The sequence below is a fragment of the Entelurus aequoreus genome, linkage group LG01 (genome assembly GCF_033978785.1).
Source record: "Entelurus aequoreus isolate RoL-2023_Sb linkage group LG01, RoL_Eaeq_v1.1, whole genome shotgun sequence".
Lineage (NCBI taxonomy): Eukaryota > Metazoa > Chordata > Actinopteri > Syngnathiformes > Syngnathidae > Entelurus > Entelurus aequoreus.
In genome coordinates, this window is record NC_084731.1 from 99,646,073 (window position 1) to 99,658,435 (window position 12,363).

The window sequence follows — 12,363 nt, forward strand, 5'->3', positions numbered from 1 at the left end:
TGTGGAACCAGCAGTGGTATCTGGTGAGTCACTGGAGGGATGGCTACCTTTCACTTTGGAGTGGGCACGGTACTCACTGGTACCCGGTGTTGGTACTGTTAATAAATGTTCATTGTTGGGAGGAAAAAACTAACATTTTTTAAAATTATCTTGTTTTCTTACACTTCTGTGGCTCATTTGCAAGTACTGCACTGTACATTTATTCAAAGTACTTTTAGTACTGCACTGTACATTTATTCAAAGTACTTTTAGTACTGACCTGTACATTTATTCAAAGTACTTTTAGTACTGACCTGTACATTTATTCAAAGTACTTTTAGTACTGCACTGTACATTTATTCAAAGTACTTTTAGTACTGCACTGTACATTTATTCAAAGTACTTTTACTACTGCACTGTACATTTATTCAAAGTACTTTTAGTACTGCACTGTACATTTATTCAAAGTACTTTTAGTACTGCACTGTACATTTATTCAAAGTACTTTTAGTACTGCACTGTACATTTACTCAAAGTACTTTTAGTACTGCACTGTACATTTATTCAAAGTACTTTTAGTACTGACCTGTACATTTATTCAAAGTACTTTTAGTACTGACCTGTACATTTATTCAAAGTACTTTTAGTACTGACCTGTACATTTATTCAAAGTACTTTTAGTACTGCACTGTACATTTATTCAAAGTACTTTTAGTACTGCACTGTACATTTATTCAAAGTACTTTTAGTACTGACCTGTACATTTATTCAAAGTACTTTTAGTACTGCACTGTACATTTATTCAAAGTACTTTTAGTACTGCACTGTACATTTATTCAAAGTACTTTTAGTACTGCACTGTACATTTATTCAAAGTACTTTTAGTACTGCACTGTACATTTACTCAAAGTACTTTTAGTACTGACCTGTACATTTATTCAAAGTACTTTTAGTACTGACCTGTACATTTATTCAAAGTACTTTTAGTACTGACCTGTACATTTATTCAAAGTACTTTTAGTACTGACCTGTACATTTATTCAAAGTACTTTTAGTACTGCACTGTACATTTATTCAAAGTACTTTTAGTACTGCACTGTACATTTATTCAAAGTACTTTTACTACTGCACTGTACATTTATTCAAAGTACTTTTAGTACTGCACTGTACATTTATTCAAAGTACTTTTAGTACTGCACTGTACATTTATTCAAAGTACTTTTAGTACTGCACTGTACATTTATTCAAAGTACTTTTAGTACTGCACTGTACATTTATTCAAAGTACTTTTACTACTGCACTGTACATTTATTCAAAGTACTTTTAGTACTGCACTGTACATTTATTCAAAGTACTTTTAGTACTGCACTGTACATTTATTCAAAGTACTTTTAGTACTGCACTGTACATTTATTCAAAGTACATTTAGTACTGACCTGTACATTTATTCAAAGTACTTTTAGTACTGACCTGTACATTTATTCAAAGTACTTTTAGTACTGCACTGTACATTTATTCAAAGTACTTGTAGTGTACTTTGCATGCAGTTGCAATTCCCAGATGTTGAAAGTGTCTTCACCTTTTGGACCTCGGCGCCCCACTTTTCCACTACAGAGGGGCCCGGGGCCCCACTCAAATATTAACACTGAATTATTCATCTCACGTTCAATTTGAATCATATTCAATATTTACATCCAACCCTGCTCGGTGGTCTAGTGGTTAGAGCAGACCTGGGCATTCTGCGGCCCGCGGGCCGCATCCGGCCCTTTGTGCGTCCCTGTCCGGCCCGCGTGAGGCCAATTATACATTACAAAATAAATGTTTAAAAGTATCTATGTCGAGTGTGCAATACAACGGTGCTGCTTTTGTTTTGAAAATCGTTATTTGTATTACTTCCGTGTGGACGTATGCGTGTGTGTGATTGTGAGTGAATGTGAACAGCTGCAATCATTAATTACAAAATAAAGTTGAAAAAACATCTATGTCGTGCGCGCAATACAACTGTGCTGCTTTTATTTTGAAAAGTATTATTTATGGGCGTGTGTCCGTGTGTAACTTGCGAGTGAAGGTGCACATGCAGCGACAAGTGATGCACGGTTTACACCCGAGACGCTAAAAAGAGAAAAGTTGATGAAGAATGGCGTGTTTTCAACAAGACATGGACTGCCAAGCAACGTTCCCTCTAAGGTGCGCGCCTGCGCAATTTCGCACTGCTCAAGCGTCTGCTGCGCGCAGCAAATATATGCCGCGCACCAAATCAAATCCCATCTGAATTCTAAACAAAATAAACATATTTATTCTATGTAATTTTGCAATGCAACTTTGAGTGACAGTGACAACAAGCGGCCCTAACGGTGTTCGTCAACACCGTTCAATTGAACACCGTTCAATTATTGTAACGTCTATCGAGATGCTTCGAGGACAGGAATTATATCCATCACTTTATTGAGCAAAACTGTTTATATTCGGCCATAACCACACCAAAAACATGAGTAAAACACTTCTATCTGGAAAAACTAGTCATTTTCTGCCGTACAAACCAGGCCAAAAGCAACTTGTCATCTGTCACCAACACGCATAGCACTAAACCACTGGTGCGTTTATGGCCACACAAAAAGTCGGACAACTCAAACACCACACAAAGTTACACTATGACTCCTCAGTCATACGTGTGCTTATTTTACTGTCATCTATTATTAATGTTAATTTATTTATATTAGTCATGGAATGCTGTTACACACACTATGTTGAAGTATTACTATTATTATTAATTATTATTATTATTATTATTATTTATCTTACGGTATATATAAAAAATAATATTGAGCAAAATTTAATTGAAATATTGTCGATGTGGCCCTCCAGCAGTGCTCGGGTTGCTCATGCGGCCCCCGGTAAAAATTAATTGCCCACCCCTGGGTTAGAGTGTCTGCCCTGAGATGGGTAGGTTGTGAGTTCAAACCCCGGCCGAGTCATACCAAAGACTATAAAAATGGGAGCCGTTACCTCCCTGCTTGGCACTCAGCATCAAGGCTTGGAATTGGGGGTTAAATCACTAAAAATGATTCCCGGGCGTGGCCACCGCTGCTGCTCACTGCTCCCCTCACCTCCCAGGGGGTGATCAAGGGTGATGGGTCAAATGCAGAGGACACATTTCACCACACCTAGTGTGTGTGTGTGTGACTATCATTGGGACTTTAACTTAACTTTAACTTTAACTTATCAACCTTGTCAAATTACAGTTTGTATATGAAACCATGTGTTAAGCACAAAGATGATTATTTGTTTTACACACAAACCTTAGGCTTAGGTCAGGCTGATTATAAGTACTAACCAAATTTTCTGCATATATTTATTCATATTTATATATATATATATATATATATATATATATATATATATATATATATATATATATATATATATATATATATATATATATATAGTATTCATATATATATATATATATATATATATATATATATATATATATATATATATATATATACATATATATATATATATATATATATATATATATATATATATATATATATATATACATATATATATATATATATATATATATATATATATATTTTGTATTCATATATATATATATATATAAATATATATATTATGCTGCCCTTTTTTGCTTCAGCTGTTACATATACTGTAATAGTGTACATGGTAATTGGTATTTCTTATATATTATATACCGCATATAAAATATATAAATATTACATATGTGTTATATTTTATATTGCTACTATGGTACATTTTTAGTCTACTTTATACTTTTTGTTTTCGCCCTCTTTTTGTGCCTCTTGTGTGCATTATCCTTTCCATCCTTATCCTTTCCATCCTTTGTAACTGAGCTACTGTGTGGAACACTTTCCCTTGTGGATCAATAAAGTGTGTCCAAGTCTACGTCCAATAAGAAAGAACTCATAAATAACCCAAAGAAAATGGACATGCAAAACGCTGCGCTAAAATAAATAAAGTAAAATAATAATGAATAGGTTTCTTAATCAAATTAAAGTGCAAAAGGAAATACAGCTTGGCCACTTTAGTCATAATTTTGTCACTTAAGAAACTTCTCGATGACTCCAAACTTTGTTTGTTTTTTAGATGGACACTACTGCCACAAGTGGTAGAAAAGTGTATTACAACTGAGTGCCTGTGCCTATAAAAGTAGCCAATCCGGTAAAACAATCTTAACTGACACCCGTTGTTATTTTGGTAAAGACTGCGTTGAGAGTTGAATCTCCGTGACTGCTTGCTGCTTCTTTCTTCTGAGCTCAGCAGCGCCACCTTTCAGCCCACTTCCCTTCTCCGTGTGCTAACAATGGCACTAAAGTGACACACACAACACAATAATAGAACAGTGAAGCCATTTACTTGATTGTTGACCCAGGCGGTGTTGGATGAGGGTCGTGGAGAGATAATCCAACAGGATGCTTTCAATCCCAATTTATCCAGAATGGGATTGTCTTTTTAGTCCACTGAGGTTCTAGTCTAGTTCACTCCCTTTTCTAGTTCACAGAAAAGGTCGTAAACAATTCACAGAAAAGGTCAGTTCAAAAAGAGTTCGTAAAATAGTTCAAAAAGAGGTCGTCCGGAAATTGGGCAGATCCCGTCTTCTCTCCGCTTTGAAGTCCTTGGGTTAGAACAGTGGTCGGCAACCCAAAATATTGAAAGAGCCATATTGGACCAAAAATACAAAAACAAATCTGTCTGGAGCCGCAAAAAATTAAAAGCCATATTACATGTGTCATGAGATATAAATATAATTAAGAGGACTTAAAGGAAACTAAATGAGCTCAAATATAGCTACAAATGAGGCATAATGATGCAATATGTACATATAGCTAGCCTAAATAGCATGTTAGCATCGATTAGCTTGCAGTCATGCAGTGACCAAATATGTCTGATTAGCACTCCACACAAGTCAATAACATCAACAAAACTCACCTTTGTACACTCATGCACAAAATTAAAAGTGTGGTGGACAAAATGAGACAGAAAAAGGAGTGGCATAAAACACGTCCTAGAAAGTCGGAGAAAGTTCTACATGTAAACAAACTATACGGTGAGTTCAAGGACCGCCAAAATTAGTAGGACAAAACGGCGCTCGCCAAATACTCGAATCAGTGAAGCATGTTTAATATAAACTGTGTGATTTATAACAATTAGGGAGGTTTGTGTCATGTTTGTCCTCCTACAGAAACCATACTAAAACAAAAAAATAGATTTTTTCCCCCTCATCTTTTTCCATTCTTCATACATTTTTGAAAAATCTCCAGAGAGCCACTAGGGCGGCGCTAAAGAGCCGCATGCGGCTCTAGAGCCGCGGGTTGCCGACCCCCGGGTTAGAACAATATCTTTCTGTTGATTACCATACGTGAAGGAACACCTTCATCTTGCTTTGCTCTTTACACGGTGGAGTTTTACGAGCCTCCTTCTTGGTAGGTTTCAAAGACAGCTTCTGTCTTCTCACCGGGCCCTCAAATGTAACACAAACTTTTTGTGATCATTTAGAAACAATTATTCTAACTGTTAATACAGTTCTTCCCCTCCATTGATCTGCTTTCTTTCGTGTTTCAAATTATCATTACGTATATGTATTGTTGCATTTGAAACTATATATAATAGAGGTATTATTATTATTATTATTCATTATCAATAGTAATATTTCTATTAGTATTTTTATTGATCCATTTGTAGTGTAATAATGCTCATTGTCATTTCTGTTATTAATATTTATTTCACTAACTGCTTCTTTGATATCACTTTTACTATCATATTTGTACTTATCCTATTTGTTGATGCTGTTCTGTTGTTGTTGTTGTTGTTGTTGTCTCTCTGTCTTGTCCCCACAATGTCCCCCTCTGTCTTCCTTTTCTTGTCTTTCTATCCCCTCCTCCTCCACCAAATAATAATATAAATACATTTAATGAAGTCAAGCAACAAGAGAAGTATCCTCTTGTGTAAAGTAAATGTGTAGAGCAGATATGGATCATCTACATCCACTACATGATTTGCCTGAGTGGCTGGACAGGACAAAAAAATGAATAAAAAAATAGAATCGGAATAAATAAAAAATGGTGATTTGGTTCTGAATCTATTTTTGAGCACCGCTGTGTGTTTTTGTGAAGAATGGAGCGTCCACTTATCTCAGACACCTGCAGTCACCACACATGAGTCATGCAGACAAACAAATTGAGCAATTATTTCTGCCAACAAAAGGATGACGACGACATGGCCGTGACTCACTACTGAAGGATGGAAAGTCTTTGCGGAGTTGTTACCTCGTTTGTGACGTGGATGAGGGGCACGGCGGCTGAAAGCGAGGACGATGACGTTGGTGGATGTTTGCTTACATCCCGGAGAGGGAGGGGCTAGGTGTGTGTGATGGTGAACTGCAGCAGAGGGGAGGCTTGAACCGGATGACTCTTTATCCCGGCATGAGTGGCTGGCTGGAAATTAATAACGGCGGTGACTCATCGCCTGCATGGCGCGTGTGTGTGTGTGTGTGTGTGTGTGTGTGTGTGTGTGTGTGTGTGTGTGTGTGTGTGTGTGTGTGTGTGTGTGTGTGTGTGTGTGTGTGTGTGTGTGTGTGTGTGTGTGTGTGTGTGCACTTGTCTCACCGTCCTTGTGTGGACATACACTTGATAAACCACCTTTCTGTGAGGATCTTTTGACTTGTGAGGACATTTGCCTGGTCCTCACAACTACAGAAGTCAAATATTTTTTTTAATTTGTGTGTTTTGCATTCTGAAGTGAGGTTGCAACTAGGGATGTCCGATAAATGTTTTAAAATTTAATTATTGGTATCGTTTTTTTTTATTATTGGTATCGTTTTTTTTTTGTGTTTTTTTTTTAAATTAAATCAACATAAAAAACACAAGATACACTTACGATTAGTGCACCAACCCAAAAAAATATTATCGGTATCATTTTTTTATTTTTTTTTTAAATTAAATCAACATAAAAAACACAAGATACACTTACGATTAGTGCACCAACCTAAAAAAAATATTATCGGTATCGTTTTTTTTTTTGTTTGTTTTTTTTTAAATTAAATCAACATAAAAAACACAAGATACACTTACGATTAGTGCACCAACCCAAAAAAAATATTATCGGTATCGTTTTTTTTTATTTTATTTTTTAAAAAAAATTAAATCAACATAAAAAACACAAGATACGCTTACAATTAGTGCACCAACCCAAAAAAAATATTATCGGTATCGGTTTTTTTTAAATATTTTTTAAATTTTTTTTATTAAATCAACATAAAAAACACAAGATACACTTACGATTAGTGCCCCAACCCAAAAAAAATATTATCGGTATAATTTTTTTTTATTATTATTTTTTTTTAAAATTAAATCAACATAAAAAACACAAGATACACTTACGATTAGTGCACCAACCCAAAAAAAATATTATCGGTATCATTTTTTTTTTTTTTTTTTTTTTTTTTAAATTAAATCAACATAAAAAACACAAGATACACTTACGATTAGTGCACCAACCCAAAAAAAATATTATCGGTATCGTTTTTTTTTATTATTATTTTTTTTAAAAATTAAATCAACATAAAAAACACAAGATACACTTACGATTAGTGCACCAACCCAAAAAAAATATTATCGGTATCGTTTTTTTTTTTTTTTTTAAATTTTTAAATCAACATAAAAAACACAAGATACACTTACAATTAGTGCTCCAACCCAAAAAAAACTCCCTCCCCCATTTACACTCATTCACACAAAAGGGTTGTTTCTTTCTGTTATTAATATCCTGGTTCCTACATTATATATCAATATATATCAATACAGTCTGCAAGGGATACAGTCCGTAAGCACACATTATTGTGCGTGCTGCTGGTCCACTAATAGTACTAACCTTTAACAGTTAATGTTACTCATTTTCATTCATTACTAGTTTCTATGTAACTGTTTTTATATTGTTTTACTTTCTTTTTTATTCAAGAAAATGTTTTTAATTTATTTATCTTATTTTATTAATTTTTTAAAAAAGTAACTTATCTTCACCATACCTGGTTGTCCAAATTAGGCATAATAATGTGTTAATTCCACGACTGCATATATCGGTTGATATCGGTATCGGTAATTAAAGAGTTGGACAATATCGGAATATCGGATATCGGCGAAAAGCCATTATCGGACATCCCTAGTTGCAACTCTCTACTCCCATCTAGGGCTAGATATATATTTTTTCATCATTCTAGCTATAGTGGAAAGGGGGGCCCTCACAACCTACTAACTAAACGTGGGTCCACACAAAGTAGGCAAGACATGTATGTGTGTGTGTGTGTGTGTGTGTGTGTGTGTGTGTGTGTGTGTGTGTGTGTGTGTGTGTGTGTGTATGTGTGTGTGTGTGTGTGTGTGTGTGTGTGCGTGCGTCTACCCTTCTCGAGACATCAACAAGGAAAAGTATCTTCCATATGAGGAGGTGTGAACAAGGGATGCCATAAATCATGGTCCCAATATGGAAAACCATTGCATCTAGTAGAGAGCCAAAGACTAGAGTCCGTGAACATTGCTCCAAAGTCAGGATTTTTTTGTTGATTTAATGTGCATACAAAAGTAAACATTGACAGGTACAAATCTAGTGAGTCTTATTCTGCGTTAATAAAAGACACTTCACCATGCTGTCCTTTCACTATTTATTGGTAACCTGTGTTGGAAACACAAAACACACACACACAGGGTTAGGGCTAACCCTAACCCTAACCCTAACCCTAACCCTAACTCAGTCAAGTCTACCTGGTTGCGCCCCCCCTGCCGCCTTATGGTTAATGGAGTAGGGAGTCCCAAGTACGCTCCCTCATCCCCATTGATGGTTTCCTTGGGCCGCTTCCTTAGTTCGATCGCCTCCTTAATCCTTCGTTTGAATTTGTCACTTTCTGTGCCGATGATTTTGCCGTTGTCCCGGTCCATGGTGTGGTTATTCATTTTGCAATGATCTGGGGCTGTACTTATCAAGCTTCTTAGAGTGCCATTTTACACTTAAGTCCTGAGAGTTTGCGAAATTTAGTCCTACTTTCAAACTTAAGAATAAAAGCTTTTTATCAACGTTCTTAAGTCTAAGAATCACTCCTACTCTCCACGATATTTAAGAGACCTTCAGAGGTGTCTTAAGTGGTTAGGAGTTGCCAGCAGGGGATGGCACTGAGGCGAGAGAGACGTGCGCCAACGTTCAGGGAACGGAACAAAGTTGGGTTTTTTTTGATGACGAGCAGCTGATCAAACGGTATCGTTTAGACAGAGCGGATATTATTTTTGTCACAGATTTAATACTTTTCGATTCCTTGTTGATTTCTGCATGTGTCTGCAGTGGGCTAGTATATATAGAGCCACCCACACCACTTTCAAATTAGTTGCCTAATTAATGAATTGGAAAGAAAATGTTATGACAGTAGCGTATGTGTGTGGCCGTGAGGTGAGTGACGTCAGTGAGTGTGTGGGCGAGAGAAGAGAGGGAGCGGTAGCGTGAGTGCCGGCGGGGACTAGTTTGTTTTGTATTATTTTGTAGTTTATTGTCAAAATATACACTCCCATTGTCCACTTAAATATTTCCAAGATATTTCTTTATTCTTAGACAACGGATTCCCTTCCGTGATTGGTCATTTCTATGGACACAGAAATGACGTCACCTAAAATTGCGTTTACGGCACATAGTAATGTCGTAATTCAGCTCTGAGTTTGACACTTAAGATTCAGTCCTACACTTCGCTGAAAGTGTGAGTAAGACGCTTGATAACTAACTTTTAAGTGCAGCTTTCAGCGAAGAATTTATTTACTCTTAAGTCAACTCTTAGCAGACTTCTTAGGAGTCATTCTAAGAAGCTTGATAAGTACGGCCCCTGATATGGCTGATTTGAAGATTTCCTGTTCAGATTTTTGTTTAAAGCTTCTTGTACACCTGTCAGTCACATTCTTTCTGATGTTCTCTAGGTAAAGATCCCATCTAATATACCAAAAATATGGTCTGATCACCAGAACATTAGAAAAAGTAGATAAGGAACTGGCCAAAACGGCTCTGTGAGCCCACAAACGCGGGCCCTTGAGACAAAACAAAGAGTTGACATAAGATAAAAGCAAGGAGGTCACGAGAAGACACTAACACGGGGAAATAGGAGCTGCTTTAAACATGACTATGGATGGAAAAAGAAGACTATCTCAGTGTCACACATTGCGTTGGTAGGTGTGGCACTTGAGGCTTGAAATATGCTTGCAGGAGTGTGCTTGAAATATGCTTGCAGGAGTGTGCTTGAGCAGCCACAGATTCCTGGGAAAGGTCAGCGGATGAGGCTGAGACACCCTTAATGGCCTAACCTTTCCAAAGACACGATCGCGTTTAAAGAGTCTGTTGGATTGTGAACACGTCCTTTTGTGTCCCGGGCAGCAAGACACAAGGACGTGGTTTAAAGAGTCTGTTGTCCTTTTGTCTCCCGGGCAGCAAGACACAAGGACGTGGTTTAAAGAGTCTGTTGTCCTTTTGTCTCCCGGGCAGCAAGACACAAGGACGTGGTTTAAAGAGTCTGTTGTCGTTTAAAGAGTCTGTTGTCCTTTTGTCTCCCGGGTAGCAAGACACAAGGACGTGGTTTAAAGAGTCTGTTGTCGTTTAAAGAGTCTGTTGTCCTTTTGTCTCCCGGGCAGCAAGACACAAGGACGTGGTTTAAAGAGTCTGTTGTCCTTTTGTCTCCCGGGCAGCAAGACACAAGGACGTGGTTTAAAGAGTCTGTTGTCCTTTTGTCTCCCGGGCAGCAAGACACAAGGACGTGGTTTAAAGAGTCTGTTGTCCTTTTGTCTCCCGGGCAGCAAGACACAAGGACGTGGTTTAAAGAGTCTGTTGTCGTTTAAAGAGTCTGTTGTCCTTTTGTCTCCCGGGTAGCAAGACACAAGGACGTGGTTTAAAGAGTCTGTTGTCGTTGAAAGAGTCTGTTGTCCTTTTGTCTCCCGGGCAGTAAGACACAAGGACGTGGTTTAAAGAGTCTGTTGTCCTTTTGTCTCCCGGGCAGCAAGACACAAGGACGTGGTTTAAAGAGTCTGTTGTCCTTTTGTCTCCCGGGCAGCAAGACACAAGGACGTGGTTTAAAGAGTCTGTTGTCCTTTTGTCTCCCGGGCAGCAAGACACAAGGACGTGGTTCAAAGAGTCTGTTGTCCTTTTGTCTCCCGGGCAGCAAGACACAAGGACGTGGTTTAAAGAGTCTGTTGTCCTTTTGTCTCCCGGGCAGCAAGACACAAGGACGTGGTTCAAAGAGTCTGTTGTCCTTTTGTCTCCCGGGCAGCAAGACACAAGGACGTGGTTTAAAGAGTCTGTTGTCCTTTTGTCTCCCGGGCAGCAAGACACAAGGACGTGGTTTAAAGAGTCTGTTGTCGTTTAAAGAGTCTGTTGTCCTTTTGTCTCCCGGGGAAGAAAGACACAAGGACGTTGTTTAAAGAGTCTGTTGTCCTTTTGTCTCCCGGGTAGCAAGACACAAGGACGTCGTCCTCGCTGCCCAAACTGGACCTGCACGTCATCCCCGTGTGGCAGAAGGGCATCACCGGAAGGGGAGTGGTCATCACGGTTCTGGATGACGGACTGGAGTGGAACCACACCGACATCCACTCCAACTACGTAAGAGACAGTTTCCATGGAGACGGCTCAGACTGCTGTTGCCGCGGCAACACTGCCGGTGACACTTTGCGAGGCGAAGTCGTCAGCGGGAGTGTTTTACAAGGCAGCCTTTTTAGTCTTTCTGCTTTTTTTCTTACTTCTTTATCATATTTGAAGGTTTTGTGTTTTGAAGCAATCACCCAGACAAGGACTAGAATACAATAGAAAGTACTTTAGTGATCCCTGGGGGAAATTCAGCACCACAGTTTGCTCACAATAGACAATAAACACTTGGGTATTTTTTACCAGTGAATAATATAAATACAGTCTATTATACAGCATTATTCACATGTGAATAATATAAATACAGTCTATTATACAGCATTATTCACATGATGTATAATAGACTGTATTTATATTATTCACATGTGAATAATGCTGTATATAAATAATATACATACAGTCTATTCTACATCACTATTCACATGTGAATAACATAAATACAGTCTATTATACAGCATTATTCACATGTGAATAATATAAATACAGTCTATTATACAGTATTATTCACATGTGAATAACATAAATACAGTCTATTACACAGCATTATTCACATGTGAATACCGTAAAGACAGTCTATTATACAGCATTATTCACATGTGAATAATATAAATACAGTCTATTATACAGCATTATTCACATGCTGTATAATAGACTGTATTTATATTATTCACATGTGAATAATGCTGT

At 37.5% G+C, this 12,363-nt stretch overlaps 1 protein-coding gene across 1 annotated transcript in view; it reads left to right on the forward strand.

Moving 5' to 3' along the window:
* pcsk1 (proprotein convertase subtilisin/kexin type 1) overlaps window positions 1-12,363 on the forward strand; it is a 47,135-nt gene that overhangs the window by 8,420 nt on the left and 26,352 nt on the right. Inside the window, 2 exon segments of the mRNA XM_062040618.1 lie at window positions 1-23; window positions 11,488-11,634. The exon segment at window positions 1-23 is cut by the window's left edge and continues 100 nt beyond it. Coding sequence (XP_061896602.1) covers window positions 1-23; window positions 11,488-11,634 — 170 coding nt within the window.